Here is an 18,933-nt window from a genome sequence, read left to right as displayed (position 1 = left end):
CTGGATGAAAAAAGGAAATACCACAAATGGATAATGAACTGGTCACCTGATTTTTGAAGGTGCATGAGGCTCTTCCTCTCCTGCTATTAACTTTGCTACTTTCCTGTATGGCAGATCAACTCTGACTGCAACTAGAAGTTGCCTAGAATTGAGGTTTTAAAGTAATGAAAGAAACAATGAAAGCAATAACCCAAAACCCCTCAAACACCAACATTATACATTTTGAAAAGTGGTAAGTGAGGTATAAGATTTCTCTCTTACAGGTTTGAAGTCTCCATTATCAAGAACATTTCTTATCTTTGACACCTTTTATCTTTAACATGGGCTTTTAAGAGGGAAGGGGAAAGTTCTTAGAGCAGATTAATAAAAACGGTGCTGTTAAACCATAAAAAATAAGAATATTCTTTAACACCTAACAATCCTTAAAATATATATCTAGGATCGTCTCATACAATCTTGCAGAAAGGCCACAAAGGTTATTTAAAATGCTGTTAATATTTGCTACCTTATTTTTGGGAATTTAGATTATAAAATAGAAAATTTTAATTCTGGCCACTGTAACGTGTTCAAAAATCCTTGATTCATCCTAAACTCAACTTTTCTATCTGCAATATCAGAATTAAAATATAAAAATATAATTTAAAATGAGACAGGAACATAAAATTATATGGTCTCTCCAGACATGCAAATACTAATAGTTATTTCTCCATGGCAATCACATTATTTAATTGAGGTTATATAAATTCAGCTTCATGTTTAATTCCTATTTATGTTTAAAAATAATAGAATTCCTTAAATATATTAACAGTGCTACTGTACTGATCCCATCTAAAAATTATTTCCTTGAGAGTAAGGGAAGTGACAGCAATAATAGAATATAATGGCATTGGATATTGTAACTAAAGTGATATTTTCATTCCATAATTTGAAATATAGTGGTCCATGAAAAATTGCTTACTGTTTATTGATATACATTTTCAGTGGTAAGACTAAAAGTAATGTAGGCATAGATATGGTATACATTTATGTACATGTATCATAGCAAACATGTTATATCCGGATACACACTTGGTAAACATATTTAATTATACCTATTTTAGTAGGTTTTATCCTCTCCATTTCTGTCAGATACATTTTATTTTGCATAAACTAAGCCCAGTCAATTTACTCTTTTGCTCACACTACCAACAAGACCAAGATCAAGACAGGATCTTGAGCCAGGACCTTTCTAACTGAGATTCAAAAGACACACACCTCTCTCTGCCCTCCCCACGGCTGATCTAAAGCTAGAAAGGAGGGAATGTATCGCTACCTCTTTATTGCTCTAGTAAACACTGAACTCAGAGTTGCCACTGAGTCGATGTCTTTATTAGAGTGAGAAACACAACGAACACTTCTGGACAGAAGAGCGGTCAAACATGTCTGAAAGGCAAAGACGGAAATGAAAGCAATGCCATGTTGCCTCAACAGCGAGCTCTGAAAGAGGAGCTGGATTCTGCCCAGGGTCCTGCACTTTGAGGACAAAGCAACACCTGTCTCCCTGGGAGCTGGAATAGCTCTGTGGAAGCTGACAACAGAATAGAGAGCCAGTTTAGATTGCAGCAATTGATAGTGAGAATGTCTGTAAAAACAATGGGAAATCTGCCAGCGCTCACCTGCTTTGCCATGCTTGAGATAGTTTAGTGAACTTACATACTCATGTATTAAGATTTCTCAGGGAAGAAAAGTAAGAAGAAATGTTTTGTAGCAGTTAGAGGAAGATACAGGATTATCTTCGAGTGTTAGAAGTGCTCACATAAAAAAAAAAACAGTTGGAAGTGCTTTTCAGCTTTATTTCACTCATCCTGCTGTGTTCAGCAGTTTTCATTTCTATTTTCTTGATATAATATACTGAGGAAAACAAAGCCACCCAGCCAAAGGGAGTTGCTGACTGTTACTGACCAAAAAAATAAAACCAATCCCCTTAACATGTATTCCGTGTAGTTTTGTGCATGAATGTGGAGGTGAGGAGTTTTATTTCCTGATAGGTGGTACTAAGGGTATGTTGATGATAGAGATCATGGAGGAATGCAATGAAAAACTAACTCTAGGTTCAAATTTAAAAAGCTTCTTAGCATGATTACTGAATAAGAAAGCATCCTCAAATTCATCCAGTGGTGATCACTTCTGGACAGGGAAGATGACCTTGCTGCTCTATCCCCATTCTCTTGTGCAATGTTCATTTTTGTTTTGTTTTGTTTGATTTTCTTCTCATGTGTTCATGGGGAACATGAACAGGGCAGGCAGGTGCAGGAAATCATTTAGTACATGATGCGGCCGACACCTGTGCTTCTCCTCGGCTTCTCCATGGCTGCGGTGGCCCTCTGCTTATACTGATAATTTTGCATGGCCTGAAAATGATATTATAAATGTCCAAATGGCCTTTGTCAGGAAAAGTCTTCCCCATTGTTTTGCTTTTCCTTGTTCAAATTCTAGGCCAGTTCAGAGAGTGAGACTATTCCATAATTAAAAATTTAACCAAGCCAAGTGCCAATAGCTCACACCTGTAAACGTAGCTACTCAGGAGACTGAGATCTGAGGATCGGGGATGGATAATAACATGGTCAGGAAAGTCTGTGGGACTCTTATCTCCAATAATGTAAGAAAACTGGAAGTGGCGCTGTGACTCTAATTGGTAGAGTGCTATCCTTGAACGGTAAAACTCAGGGACAGCACCCAACTTCTGAATTCAAGCCCCGCAACTCACTCACACACACACACACACACACACACACACACACACACACACTTTCACAAGAGTCTGGATCTACTTTTATAATCGTCTTACCTTAGAGGGATGGCATTGTAATGACACTTTTCATCACCTTCTTCTAGGACTTAGCGTTTCCAGTTATAATTAGCAATGACGGATGTTGATATTTGATTTTGCTATTTCTCAGAAGCCTAAGTGGAATGTCTCTGGACCCAAATTAGGAGCAATTATCTGAAGAATCATCACAAGCATAGTCATCTAAGAGCATTTTAAATTTTTGAGAGTGAGAAACATTCATTGTCTCATTCTTTCTCTCAGTAGAATGATGTAACATACGCAATAGAATTACCAGCATCAAAGTATGTCACTTTAAGAGGACCCCTCTTGCCTGATTATAGTCACTCTCTCTTCCCATATCCAGCCCCTGGCAACCACCCATCTGCTTTCTATCTCTAATGATTTGTCTTTTACATTGTATGGACAGAATCATATGTCCTCTATATCTGATTTCTTTTACTCACCACGATGATTTTGAATCCATGACATAGAAGGTGTCAGTGGAATCTTCTTTTTTAATCACAATAATATTTCACTATATGGATATGGCACAGTTTGATTATCCATTCACCAGTTGATATACACTTTTTATTGTTTTCATTTGGAGGCATCGTGACTAATATTCTGTGAACATTCATGTGGAAGTCTTTATGTGGGCCTAATCTTCATTTCTGATGTATAACAGAAGTGGAATTGTTGTTTACTATGGAAAGTACATACTAATCTTTTAAAGAAACTACTGGCATGTTTTCCAGAGTGGCTATACTTTTATTCATTTCCACCAACAATATCTGAAGGTTCTGATTTCTCCACATTATCACTAACACTTTGGTTTTTATTTGGGGGGGGTCGAAATTATGTTTTTATGATCTTTAAGTAGTTGTACCAATGAGTTACCATTCAACAAATAACATTTAGTTTTGACTGTAGTCTCTTTTGTGTAGATGAAATGGTATTTCCTTATGGTTTAGTTTATATTTCCCTGGTGACTATTGATATTGAGCATCTTTTCATGTGCTTATTAAACATTTATATGCTTTCCTTGGTGATTTTTTTTTTACTTTTGTATAATCTAATGTAAATTCTTTATATATGACTAGGAATTACTTTTGCCCAACATATGATTGACTTTTATTTACTTAAGGGTATATTTGGGAGCAGAAAATATTACACTTTCATGAAGTTCAAATACATAAATTATACATATATGTGAATATATACACATATAATATATACAAACATATCGTATATATATACATACATAAAGAATGCTTTCAATGTTATGTCTGAATTGTTTGTTCACCAAAAGGGCATGATATTTGTTCTAAGGTTTTTGTGTATTAACTTTTGTATATAGTACTTTTTTTTAACTTCTAAAGATTGATTAATTTATTCCATACTGCTCATTCCAACAAGCACAATGGGACATATCTCAAACTGCACCACCTTTGGGCTGGTCTTAACCTTACTTTTTGAAATAATCACCTATGAGTCTATATTTTTCTTCATGAGTATATTAATAATTTAAGAGACTGAGCAAAGTTTCCAGGAGTTGATGGCTCGCACCTATTATTTTAACTACTCAGGAGGCTAAAATCTGAGAATCCTAGTTCAAAGCCAGCCCAGGCAGAAAAGACCATGAGATTCTTAGTTAGCTATCAAAAAGCTAAAAGTGGAGCTGTTGCTCAAGTGTGCCAACTTTGAGCTAAAAAAGCCAAGCAGCAGCAACACGAGGTCCTGATTTCAAGACTCAGAACCAGAATGAAAAAAAAAAATTGAACAACATCATCCTTTGCATCACCTTTCTGATAATGAGTATTAAATTAAATTACCAATATGAAACTGAAGAGCATTATGGGAGAGTTTGACCTCTGTGACCTCTATAGTATCACATCTGAACCCATACTTGGCATCTGCTTAATATCCAGTTGTTTAAAGAAAAATGCACTATTATTCTAGAAATTTATCATAATATAATAATGGGAAAAGTCTAGAATTTTTATTGTAAAAATACTTAAAGATCATAAAATATTTGTTAACAGTCATACATGTCAGCATCTTGTGACCCAATAAAATATACCCATTCCTGACAGGTCATTTTTAGAAATGAGATTTTATATGCAATCAAATACAACAACAAAAATGCTTGAAAGATAATCCGTTCTTGCACCCCCGTATCAGTGTAGGGAAAGATTTTCTGAAAATGAAATGGCCTTCTTTTAGAACTCTGGAATCCTAAATTACAAGACATTTCAGGAATTATTTTGGCTGAAAAATGATATGAGAGACTTGTCTTTTTCATAATTTTTATTACAGTGGAAATGGGTTTTGTATTTCTAACAGTTTGACAAGAGCTAATTACAATGCACTCATCTGTTTTGCGGACTAATTTGAGCCATCGGGCATCAACACCACAGACACGCAGCAGCACTGCAAATGATACGCATGCTTCCCTTGCTCCAAGAATTTGTACTTGCTATAAAAGAAAACAGATTTGGACAGCCCTGAAAAAGTTGGGTTTGGTTTGAAGAAAACATTTCAGAATTACATTAGAGCTGGCCTACAAGTGAACTAAAAATACCTGCTCATCTCAGTGGTCTTGGCCGTGGGCCTTTCCTTTTACTGTAAAAGTCAGGCTGTTTGAACAGTTGGAGTTCAGCTTGCTTGCTGTCTAAACTAGTGTTCTCTGATAAATTCTGTTACCATTGAAACACAAGCCCTGCTACATTTAAGAGAATGTTTAGAGGTGTGGAAAATAGCCAAAAGAAATGTATACTTAGTGCTCAAACCTTTAGGCTTCCAGTGCAGTAATGAGACCACTTAGATCTGTTAAGAAATGGGAGAAAGACATTCATCAGTAAACATTACACAGCAAGGGTAAAAGATGGAATGGAGTAAAGAAGGCTGTTAAAATCAGCTTAAGATGATTATTTGAATTGCAAAGAGAAATGTTCAGACATAGCTAGAGCTGCTAAACATAACTCTTGAAGTTTTTCCAGGACAGAGGGATTGGGGGAATGAGACCAGTGAAGGAGAAAATTAGAAAATTATAAGACAGAATGGGAGATGAAGCTTCAGAAGCTGGTAGGGTAGCTGAAATATATGATATTATTAGGTCTTAAATCTATTTATGAGGGTGAAAATTTTAAAACACTCTGCCTTTGGCTTTTTCCTTTTAAGAGTGAAATGAAGATGTTAAATCTGGACAAAGAATAATCAAAGAATAATCATGGAGGATTAAAAAGAGCAGAACTCAGAGTGCAGGAAGGATGTTCGTGATACGTTGTATAAAGCTGAATGAGATAATTTGTGTGAAAATGACTCAGAATGGATCCAGATATCCCCACAATGGGCAGAGTGTACCCTCTGCACATCAGGAATGACCAAAATGGATGGTGTGCTTTTTCAAAAGCATTCTTATTCAGCGAGTTAGAATGGAGAATACAAAGTCTGCAGGTCTCATTTTTAAAGTAACTTGTATCACAGACTTCACTAACATGTGTTTGGCTTGCTAGATGGCTGGGTATCCTATTTTCTGGCACAGAATATAGAACAGAGGGAGTTTCCCTCCATGAGCAACTGAAGTGCCAGCTGTTGCCCTAAATATTGTACCTGTTCATGATGGATATAGGTTTAAAGCCAAATTTCAAACTTAGGAAAATTTTAACATTTTGTACATCCACAAACATCGGTGTAAAATTTCTGTCTACCTAGATACAGCGTTTACATACACAAGGAGGCAAATTGACTAGGAAACCTATTTCAAAAACAGTGGCAGTAACAGATTTATTACTTTAAAAGTTTAAAAGATAAATTTATGTAATAGGGTTGGTACATCCTTATAACACTTCTACTATCCTAAAAAATATATCTAGATAGAAATAGTCATTTAAAAGAAAAGCTCCCTAAATAAACAATTACACTTACTAGAGCCATTGTGTTTATTAGTAGTTTAAGAACTTGGAAGGTAGAACCTTACTTAAGGACTTTTTCATTGGCACTGGAGCATAAGGGGACAATTAACAATCACTAAAAATTATTGAGGAACTACAACATAGAAATACTTAAGAATCAGTTATGGTGATAAAGCTCATTGAAGCTTGTCATTCTCTTAAGACTCTGTTTTCTTCAGGGTCCGACTCTTTCAGGAAAGACCCCCTGGCTCCCTCACTAGCATATAAAGAACATTTCATGCTTTTGTTATTTCTAGGTAAGGAATAAAAAGTTCTTGTTCTGAATTTGTTTTCAGTTTTAGACAGATACTTAATATTCACAATCTTTTCATGGGTAAATCGTATCAATTTCCCACTAGATGTCCATATTTGATCATGAAAACAAATACACATGTGTGGCTCTGGATTCTAGAGAATGATCTTGCATGCAGCCTGGTTTTGAGTAACTCAAACCTCTGTTAATAATAAAACTATTGAAATTAAAACATGAGCACTGTTTGATACCCATAGCAAACATTATAAACCAGGAAGAAAAGGACTAATTTCTAGTGAAAGAGTCCCCTTACAAACTCAAGGCATCTATAAGCATTTGTTACTTTCATTCCATATCCAAACTTTGACTAACATTAATCTCACAACTTTGTCAGTTATTCATGTATAGTTAACATGATGTTCACGTTGGATATACCCTGGCTTTACATTTTGGAGTTGTCAGTTGTTCTTATAGCAAAACTAGACCCTTTCATCTCTGACTTTGATAAAAATGGCACAAAATGACAGTACAACTTGTAAGCTGAAAAGAAATCTAAATAAATAAATAGCCTCTCAAGTCTTTGGGCTGGCAGGTTCTACTGATACTTTATCTCCATCAAGAAAAGTAGTGTGCCTTATAACTAAGGTTATTTTGGTTTGTTTTATTGTGGAGATTCTTCCATGGATTGTAGGAAGCAGGTCTTCAAATGAGTCCTATCCTGTTGTCACACTTGCTGCTTTCATAGACAGAGTCAAGCTATGCTTTTCAGAAAATATACATCTAATACATCAAGACACAACAAAACTCTAGTTACCTTTACATCTAGTTGCTATTAGACAAAAAGGAAGAAGTGTTCATTTTAATGGTAAAGAGAAATGAATCCCCCCCCCAAAAAAGAAATGAATTTCACTACATGGGCATGATAATGGGAAACAGCAAAAGAAAATGGAGAGATTCTGTGGGGCCAGAGGGGTCACCAAATTCTTGCTATTCTTCAAGTTAGAGAATTGTGAAACAAAAAACAACAACAATAAAAAAAACAACTATCTTCCAAAAGCAATACATTACATAAACTGAACTAACTGCCCTGGATAGTCTACTGTTATTCTAGGCATTAACTAGGCTCCCTCTGCCTGTCCACTAACCCTTGATGCATGGAGGCAGTGGAAGATGCTTCAGTGGAACCTCCTAGAATTAAGAAAATCCTCAACACAGGTTGTGATGCCATCTGGCTACTTAAAGCAAAAACCACCTCCACCTCCCAGCAGGTTATGTTTTGAAGACTCTGATGTTGTAGTGGAGACTTGCCTTCAAGAAGAGTGAGCACAGGGTTTCACCTCCAGGTTTTCCACAGACATGGTTGAAAGAAGTATTAAATATTACTAAGTGGTGAGACCATCTAATGTAAATGCTTTTGAGTGTGTGCAGTTTTTTCTTTGCTACTGATCTCTTCTCAATCTCTAAATCCCTAAATTATGCTATCCTCTTGGAAACATATCTAATCATATGTATATATACAGAGGTTTGTGTATATATTACATATAATATTCTATAATATATATCATATATATTAATTATAATAATTACTATAATTATAACTGTTCTTGGAAAACTAGCAGTGGTTCTCAAAGGAGAATACTGTTAGCATTGTGGGCAAGAAAATTTCTCATAAGCTAAGAATGTATGTACTACTGTTTTCACAGTGATCCACAGGCTGGGATCTACCATCTAAATGCTGGTACAGTAGCTACCTTCTTTCTACCTAATCCTTGTGGCTACTAAAGAGTCTCTACTTGTTTCCATCTGTGGCCTGGGGAAGGAAGTGGCAGCGAGCACCTAATGAAAATGACCCATCCTTTTTTCCCTCCCTTCCTTTTTTTTTTTCCTCTAGTGCCAAGAAGGATCAAAGAAAGCAACTGGTGGATTCATACACTGGCTTTCATTGGATTATTTTCCCCACTGGAAATTTTCTGTACTCTTCAATCACATTTTTGATCCAAAAGTTTTGCCTATTTTCCTACTCTTATTAAGGCTTTCTTAAAAAAGAAAACCTAAATGTTTTAGGTCTCCACGCTCATTCCCTAGTTTTCTTGTTTGAGCCTAGTCTTATGGAGAAAGGGGAAATCGTTTCCTTTTTAGTATTCATTACCATAGCTACTTTTTAGATATTGCTAAGGACCTTGAAGGTCTTTTTCATTTTACATCATTGCCTTAAAAAATATATCCTCTGTATTTATCTTACTAAATTGAAGCTTTTCTCATATGAGGGAAAAGCCTCATACAAAATGTTCTGTTACGACCAAAAAGTCCTTTTGGGTGAATTCTTGTAAGTATACATGTACCTTTGACACATTTCCTTCCTTCGTTTTACCTGAACTAGATATTATTGAAGGATGAAACAAACAGAAACACTAGGGGGTGAAGATTAGGTGGAAAATGGGTTAATACTGTGAAGGCCCGAGTGTAACTGTGTGTTAAGTTCAAGAAATTAAAAAAAAATGAATTGAAATTAGGAAGGAAAAAGATTTTCTAAAAGGACCCTGAAATAATTAATTGTTTTGTAGGAGATGGCCTTTCCATGTAGGCAGCAAATTTTTTCTTCACTTCTTTCTGAAGAGACAGTCAAATAGAGAATCTCATCTCTTAATTAGAAAGAAAAATACTCATCAAACACATCTCATCACTGGAGAGCTAATGATCCACAGCTGTTAGTCTGAAAGGGCAGGCTTTTTTTCTTGAACAGTAGGAAGTGTTAATCATTTTGGATGAGATTTCTTTTTAAAACATACTGTAGTTTGCAAAAGAATAGGATATTCAATATTCCAACTTAAATGATTTTTTTGAAGTGGGCTCCCCCTGGGATACTGTCGCGTGTGGCCCTGAATGATCATTGAATGCCGGCATCTTCCAGGGCACTTCAATGAAAGCATCAATTGATGGGGTGATGTGAATGACTGGGTCCTGTCTGAGACTTTTAAGCCCCCCAAACTCAAAGAAATAAAATCACATATATCTTGTACTTCCTAAGAAATGGCATTGCTATAAAATCATAATATTTTAAAGCATTCACTTAACTTTTAGGTAATTTGCCTTGTATCTCTTTCACTTACATTCTGAGTAAGACAGAAAGTTTTGATTGCTTAATATTCATTTAAAACACTGGAATGCTTTTTGTCCAGAAAAATGTAATTGGCTTATTGCCATTACATCCTCCTGGCTAACCTCTTCTAAACATTTTGGACAGAGGAAAACTCTCTTTAATAGAAACCTTGTGACTGGCCAACTTTTGATTATTCAGAACCACACAACAGAGTAAGAGAAAGTAAGAATGACCTGGACTCCACAAACCTCGTTTCCACCATTAGTTCTTGACCTCTTTGCCATTCTAAACTTTTGTCACAGCACCCAAGAAGTATCTTCCTCTTCCATTATGTTAATGCAAAAGTAGTGACCTAACAGAAAGGAAAGAAAGAAGAATTAGAGACATAGAAAAACTACAACCAGTCCAAATACAGGTATAGACCATCTAATATCATTTTCTAAATAATTGACACTTTCAAAGCACTAAAAGTCACTAGGAATTTTTCATCCTAGAGGCAGTGAGGTTTTGTTCAGAAAGCACTGGGTTACGAATCAGAAGGTCTGATTCCCACTCAGTAGATGGTAGCTCTTGACAAATCTCAAGCTCCCCGAACCTTCATTTCCTCATTTGTAAACAATGAAGTAATCTTGTGGTGACAGTGTCCAAGAAATGTTGTACTCAGGACCTGACATGGAATTGTAACCCCTTTTCAAAACTCCTTAATAATAACAATATAAATGTAAATTAAATTTTTTAAATGAGGTATTCTGCTTCACCTTTCATAGTCTCTCTTGGGAACGTTTCCCCCTACTTGTTCCATGCAATGACATAAAATACTTGCCAGAACAAATTGTATTATTTTTCAGTTAGTAATTTTTAAAATTCTGAATATTAATTATTAAAATTTAAAATGATTTTAATATATGACCCACATAGATACTTAAGTATTACACATTTGTGATGTTGGTACTCATTTTATGGACAAGACAGCAGTAATTTAGATAAATTGCATTTGGATTTACAAATATAAAGGATATGGACAGAAATTTATATTCATGAAATTTCTATTTCAAAGCAAGCTTTCCTATTATAAGTAGGGGCATGGGATTGTTAAAAATTGTTTAAAACTTTAAATCTACTAGTTTTTACTCAGTGTTCCAAATCTTCAATGTATGTGCGTGCCACTTACTAGTAATAATGAGTTTCTATAAATAAATAACTTTTCCTTTTTTCCCTTGCTAATAAAACTTTTAACTGCAACTCCCTGTTTAACATAACTTCTACGTTTCAAGCAAGCACCTCTGTTTTCAGCAATCCAAATCCCACTGGAGAACACAGCCCAGCTTCTGTAACTACTCAAACATAGTTATCACAGTGGCTTACTTAGAGCATTAGTTTATAAAGTCTTCACAATCTTTTAGAAAAAATTAAGTAAATATAAAAAAACCTTACATTAACAATATGCCTACATAATACTTTGTGATAAATCACTTTCACATGCATTAAGTGAACAGTCAACTTGTGATATTCAAAGCCATATAAGAATGTAAGAAAAATGAAGAATGAAATTGTTGCCACAAACTACAACTTCACCATTAGGTTTTGCTTTGTTTTTTAGTACTAGGATTTGAAGTATGAGAGCCTCATACTTACTAGACAAGTTTTCTGCCACTGGAACCATGTCCCCATTAATTTTTTTATCTTTTTCTCATATCAAATGGTGACCAAAATATTTATATTGGGTTTCTCTGCACAGGCAAGCCACTATTAAAATGCAATATAAGCATTATTTTTAAAAAACAAAAATAACAAAATAACCAATGAGCTTAGGCCCTATAATGATCAGGTTTCTGGTCTGATCCATGTCTTTCCATATCACAGTATCGTCTTCGAGTTGTGAATTATATACATCAGTTATATAATATATAATAAGCTGCTCCAGAAGTAGTATGTTAGAACAACATAATTTTGTTGGTCAGCCATCTGAAGCAAGTTGAACTGGGCATTTCTTCTGTCCTCAGCTGGACTCACATGTGTTTCCATTCAGGTTGGTAGCTTTGCTTCTGGATGCTCTCTGACTTTTCGCTGAGATGGAGTTAACTGTGTCAAAAGGTTTTCAAACTTGTGTGTTTATCATATTTGCTACTCCGCTCTTGAATAAGTGGAGTAATATAACCAATCCCAGTGTCAGTGTGGGACACCATGATAAAGGGAGACATGAATGCCCCAAATGAAATATAAAACCACTGAAAACGGCATTCCTTTCATCATCCCTTCTTGTTCTTGTGGGCATGGTTCCACATAGCTCTTATTCTAGAAACAGTTATTAACTACAGCTCCTGGGGTAGCATAGAAAAGACAAGAAGCTGTAAGAAGGACCAAAACGTTGTGTGTTAATTGAGCCAATACATTCCTGCTTGCTGAGCACCTTTTGGTAACAAGCATTAGACTAGTTCCATCTCCTTCCACAAGTAGTATTGTTCCTACTCTTCAGATGATAAAACAAAGAAATCTAGTCACTTTCCTCTGGCCACATGGCAAGTGGCTGGGGAGGCTGGATGCCTCTGGGCCTGATGTGAGCACCTATGCTTTTCCCAGCCTACTTGACTAGGACAGTTTCTTAAGAGATCCAATAGCCATGGCTGCCAGGCCAAAGCAGTTGAAAAAGAGCTTCAGGATAATGCAGACAAGGATAATATATACAACCCTCAGTATCCTAATGACAGAAGTTGTATGTGCCTACTCTCTTTTAAATAATGTCCTATGAATAAGGAAAGGATGAGAGGCTGATGGCGATGAATGAAATGAAGTATGGTATAACTTTGTGAGAGTCCTTATTGCCTCATACAATATTGAAAAACAAGAGACTTTGGATCTCCTTCCATGTTTCCTACAGATCCTAGAAGCATGGGTCAGGACACATGCTAAACAGTTTGTTTGTATTTTGTGAATACATTGGGATTTTAAAATTGCTACTCCTTAATTTATTTTCCATGCCATTTTAACCCATTATCTCCCTCTCTCCTCCCAGACCTTAGTGCATGAGGTCCCTGAGAGGATGAAGGCTTTATTGTTTATAGTTTGAGCTTTGCAGCTCAGCTCTCCCCAGCTAACAAAAATCACAATCTTCACTATACCATAATGAATAACTGATCCCGTGTTCAAAAGTAATTCTGAGCAATCTGAATCCAGAAAGCATTTTGTCCTACTTTTGAACGTCTAATATTGCATACCACATGGTAAATGTCCAAAAGTATTTTTACTGATAAAATGTATGTTTGTGTTCTTTCAAGAGTTTTTGTCATTTTTGAGTGTTATATGAACATAAATGCTCTAGGTAATAGAACTTATTTCATAGAGCTTTATTTAATAGAACTTATTCAAAGCTCTGTTGTTCCTTCCATGCTTCCTCCTTTTTCCTTTTTTCCTTCCTTCTCCTTCTTTTTCCTTCCTTTCTTGGTACTTTCAACTGTGGAAGCTCAATTATACAAGTAATAGGAGACTGTTTTCCTATTGTTAAAGCTTCCCCAAAAGCTGGTGTCATTTCTTACATTGTTTCTCTTTTCTGTGTTTTTCCTGAAATATTTTCTGAAGACCATGTAGATAGTGTGTGTGAACACGCAGGTATTCACGAAAAATGTGTTGGTTCTGAGTCCTATATTTTGAAAGAGCCTTTGGGATGTTGACTTGGATGTAGTGAGAAGATGGCTAAATTCCCAGAAATTGGATCTTGTTTCTACTGCTTGAAGCAACTAGTTATGTCAAAAAGATATGATGATGTCTTGATTACTTATAGGCTTATTAGCTAGAAAATGTTTTCTATGTAGTTCTCGGGCTATAACAGACACCAATGCAAGAATATAGTAAGTGTATTTTGGGTAGCACAATGCTTCTAACACCACTGTGTAGACGTTACAAGGAGACTATATTTGTTCAACAACTTAAAAATGCTTACACTTAGTCATATTTAGCAGTAGGATAAACTAAGTCCTACCTATCAAAGCAGAACACAACAAAATCAAGTAAAATGTCTGACTGCTGGTGGCTTACACCCATAATCCTAGCTACTCAAAAGCCTGAGATCTGAGGGTTGTGATTTGAAGGCAACCTGACAAGGAAAGTCTGTGAGTCTCCCATCTCCACTGAACAATAATAAAAGCCAGAAGTGGATCTGTGGCTCAAATAGTAGAATACTATCCTTGAGCCAAAGAAGCTTCGGGACAGCAACAGGCTATGAGTTCAAATCCCAGGACTAACACACACACACACCAAGCAAATGCAAGTATATGAGAAGGACCAAAAGGAAAGAATATGATCAGACTCTAATACATAAAACAATTCATGAGAATATAGCCAAGATGGAAAGAGAAGCTAATCTGAAAGCAGTGCCTAAAGAAGGAGAAATGTGCTCATTGCATCTCAGATTATAACTATACAAGCAGTTTCCTGAAATCAGGTGTTTTTTGTTTTCATTTCTTTCTATTATTTTTGAGTGGTTTTATACTACTTTTACTAATATAAATAATCAACTTTTATTTAATGTTTTTGAATCCAGTGTTTATTCCAATGAACAGTAAATTTATTGATTATTTATTATACCCCAACTACTGTTCTAAGCTCTAAAAGCAACAAGAAAGAAGTCTGAGGATTTGTTATTGGGGGATTTAATTTTTTGAGTTCCAAGTATATTTTAGATATGAGACCCTTGTCTGTTGTATGGCTAGTGAAGATCTTCTCCCAATCCGTGGGCTTTCTATTGATCTTGCTAGCTATGTCCTTTGCCATGAAGAAGCTCTGCAGCTTCATACAATCCCATTTGTCCAACCTTTGTTTGATTTGTTGTGTTTCTGGGTCTCTATTAAGAAAACTTTGGCCTGTGCCAAGGAGGTTTCTCCTATTCCGTCCTGTAATGTTTTCAGAGTGTCTGCTCTGACTCCAAGGTCTTTGATCCATTTGGAGTTGATTCTGGTGCAGGGTGATATGTAAGGGTCTAGCTTTAGTTTTCTACAGGTGATTAACCAATTTTGCCAGCACCATTTACTGAAGCAGCTGTCTTTCTTCCATTCTATTTTTTTAACTCCCTTATCAAAGATTAGGTGGCTTTAGGTCTATGGGTTCATTTCTGGGTTTTCAGTTCTATTCCATTCGTCCTCAGGTCTGTTCTTGTGCCAGTACCAAGCTGCTTTGATTACTATGACTTTGTAGTAGAGTTTAAAATTTGGTATTGATATTCCTCTAGCACTGTTCTTTGTGGTAAGGATCGTTTTTGCTATTCGGGGTCTTTTATTGTTCTATATGAATGTTTGGATTGCTCCTTCTATTTCACTGAAGAACCAGGGTTGGAATATTGATAGATATAACGAATTTGTAGATAGCCTTGGGAAGTATTGCCATTTTCACGATGTTGATCCTTCCAATCCAGGAGCACGGCAGATTCTTCCACATACAATGGAATTCTATGCCTCCATCAGAAAGAATGATATTGCCCCATTTGTTAGGAAATGAAAAGGCTTGGAAAAAATTATATTAAGTGAAGTAAGGCAGGCCCAAAGAAACATAGGTCCCATGACTTCCCTTATTTGTAATAACTAGTACATGTGTAGGGCAAGCAGAAAAGGTCAAAAGCTATATACATATGACCATATAAGATGATGTTAAGCAAAATGAACCCCAAATATCTTTTTTCTTTCTTGCTGTTGTTTCTAACATATTTATAATGTACCATGTGATTTTTATGTTTCTTTGTATGTTCCTCCCCCATGGTGTAACCCCTATTTTCACTGATGTTGATGTTGATACACTGCATCTTGTATATATACTTCTCTAATTCAGGGAGAGGAAGGGAAAAAACAAAATGCTTAAATAAAGATACAGGTTGACCCATTGTAACAATGTTATATACAAAACACTATGTTGAAAACAAACTTTACAACTTGTGGGGGAAGGGGAGTAAAGAGGAGGGGAGGTAGTTGTGGAGGTGGGAGGGAAGGGATGGTAGGAGGAAAACAAAAGAGGAGGCAACAATGCTCAATAGGAAATGTACTCATTACCTTGCTCATATAACTGTAACCCCTCTGTACAACATTTTTACAATAAAAAATGTACAAAAAAGTCTTTACCCTTAATGAGCATGCATTTTAGTGATTGATTAAATTAATTACAAATAAATGTATAAAGAACTTATATGGACTCAAAACATTCTTATATATTTTGATGCTATCAAATTTTCCTTAACTCATTTCCTGAAAAAGTATATATTTTTTATTTTTTTATAGTAAAGATGATGTACAGAGGGTTTACATTTACATAAGACAGGTAATGAGTACATTTCTTTTTGAACAGTGCCACCCCTCCCACATTTTCTCCCATTTTTGAAAGGTATCTTTATAAAAATACATGTTAATTATCATAATCATCACTAATTTATATAATTATTATGTAAATAATAAGGAAAATACTTTCTTTTCACAAATTGCATTAATTAGAACTTTTTTCAGGAACTTATTTGTTTCTATGTATTTCTGTCCAAAATTCATTTCTTGGTTTACTAAACCATTTATACTCTTTGGTATCCATTTAGAATGATGAATATCAGAAAAATTCAGTGAAATTCACATTTCTCAAATTTTAATGTTAAAATATCAAATGGTACAGTAATGTCATTAAGTCATTTTAGTAGAGTAGGGATGTTAGAAGTGATCAAGTTTGTAGACCTCAGTCTAGATAGGAAAACTCTGAGGCCAGGTGACTTTCTAAATCCCAGAATTATCTCTCTGTCCCTTAATCAAAGAGTCTCTCTGGCACTCCACAGTGTAATTTTCTCTGCTACTTGAGTAGCCTCCAGGCTTGATTGAGATTTTCTGAGAAGGCTGTAGATTGCTAACATTGCCTGACACATTTATCCTTAAGACCCTCCTCTCCCGACCTGTCAAATGTAAGATACTTATGTTCTCCTAGCTAGCTAGCAGAAATTCACAGTTAAGTTACTGTTCATCTAAATCTTAGTGGGCTGATAAATTTCAGATTTTAACATTAGATTTTGAGGATCATAGGCAATAATTAATGTTCAATAGCATTGGCATCATAATAAATTTTGGTGGGTTTTTTTGTTTTGTTCATTACCTTATTGGCTACTGGTAATATAGTAATGTAGTTAAACTACATTTAGCTATTTTGTTACCACAACTATGAAGTGATCCTTCCATTGTTTCCATAATTAAAGATAGGATATTGTAGAAGGTTACTCTTAGAGTCAGGTATAGAATCCAGCTCTTCTAATCCACCTGACTTAACATTACCTGAGTCTGACAGCAGAAGCCACAGGCCCAAGAAAAATAGATTATCAGTCCAGTATTACCTCTGGTAGTGGGGGGAGGGGGTCACATTTTACATCTTAAGTCCTTTGCTTTACCATGTAAATGCTTTTAGAATGGCTCCATCTGCTACCCTGTGCTCCTAGACTGATATTTGTGTTTTACCACAGAAATAGTTAATATAGTTAGAGGAATAATTGATGTTCAAGGCATCTTAAATTTGTATTTGACAGAATTATGTTTGTGTTTCATAGTTGTTTGATTTGTGTGTAATACTGAATATAAGACAGACTTTTTTTATACTTGTTGGTGGCAGGGTTGTTTTCTTTTTGTCCTCACATTGTGAAATCTTTGGGGCTCTCTGCTGTAGACTTAGCATTTTTGTCTGCCTATTATAATGTGTTCATTGTGTTATCCAAGTGAGATTAAAAGAAGAAGAAAATCCTTGATGTTTAATAGTGATTCATTCTTTGTCATTAAGGCAGATAGACCAGGCTATTCTGACAATGCAAAGGAAGCACATTTTGTTGCTTTAAAAAAAAAAAAAACTTTGTCTAACCTAACAATAATTGCAGTGGTGGAGAAAAATTAAAATTACCTCTTTGACAATGTAATGATAGCAGGGTTTCTTCCTTAATAGAAATTAAACAAAGTAAAATCTTCACATTAGTTTCCAGGGGTCAGTTGTGCTTTTAGAAAATACTTAAGTTCTCAAGGATTCATTTTCAAGATAAATCTTCCAGATTTGAAGCATTTAGTTTTGTGGGTTTTGAAGTAGAGTATGAATAAGAGAGCCTGTCTAATGAAATTCAGAGTTGACTCATCTCTTTCTCTTTCCCCTCTCCTCAGCTCTTTCTCTTTGTTGTCTGGAACTTTGAGCTCTACATGATACCGCTGGTTTTGTTGTTACTCTTGACATGGAACTACTTCTTGATAATATCAGGGAAAGATAACAGGCAACGTGATACAGTAAGTCTCTACTTTCTTACTTGTGTGTGTTTTTGTACTTATTTCTACTCTGTCTGACAAGATCAACATTGAATTTGGTTTTCCAAACCAGAGGTTCTGTCTATGAATACTCATGTTTGGAGAAAGTTTTACCAGCAGCTCTTTAGTCTTAACACAACAGAAAGTATTCACTTATTTCTGGCATCACTCCTCTTGGTAGGAACTAAAGCAGAAAGTACACCAAGGAATGAACTATTTGGGGGGGGGAGGTTATAATTGTAAAAGACTGTTAATCCAAATAGTTGTCTCTTTTATTCTTTAGATTTGTTCTGTTCCTCAATTAATTCTGAAATAAGATGTACTATCACAAAGTTATTAATGAACAAACCAAATGAATGTATTTTATTTAAGGTAATTCTCTGTAGACTACCATTGGAAGGAAGGAAGAGGTGATGGTTGTTGCCTAGGGAAGAATATTGAAGTACCTTAATTCAATAGATGTTCACTGAGCAATGGGGAAAAAATGCCCTCTCTGGCATATTTGAAAGTCTTTAAAATGTGTGAGACAACCATTG

The 18,933-nt window shown here is 35.4% G+C and overlaps 1 protein-coding gene across 1 annotated transcript in view; it reads left to right on the top strand.

Moving 5' to 3' along the window:
* Mctp1 (multiple C2 domains, transmembrane 1) overlaps positions 1-18,933 on the top strand; it is a 541,169-nt gene that overhangs the window by 427,457 nt on the left and 94,779 nt on the right. Inside the window, exon 18 of the mRNA XM_013022079.1 lies at positions 18,260-18,379. Coding sequence (XP_012877533.1) covers positions 18,260-18,379 — 120 coding nt within the window. The remainder of the gene's footprint in view (positions 1-18,259; positions 18,380-18,933) is intronic.

This window comes from Dipodomys ordii, unplaced genomic scaffold, assembly GCF_000151885.1.
Source record: "Dipodomys ordii isolate 6190 unplaced genomic scaffold, Dord_2.0 Scaffold59, whole genome shotgun sequence".
Taxonomy (NCBI): Eukaryota; Metazoa; Chordata; class Mammalia; order Rodentia; family Heteromyidae; genus Dipodomys; species Dipodomys ordii.
The sequence above is the reverse complement of the archived record's forward strand: the minus strand, read 5'-3'. Positions and strand labels throughout refer to the sequence as shown.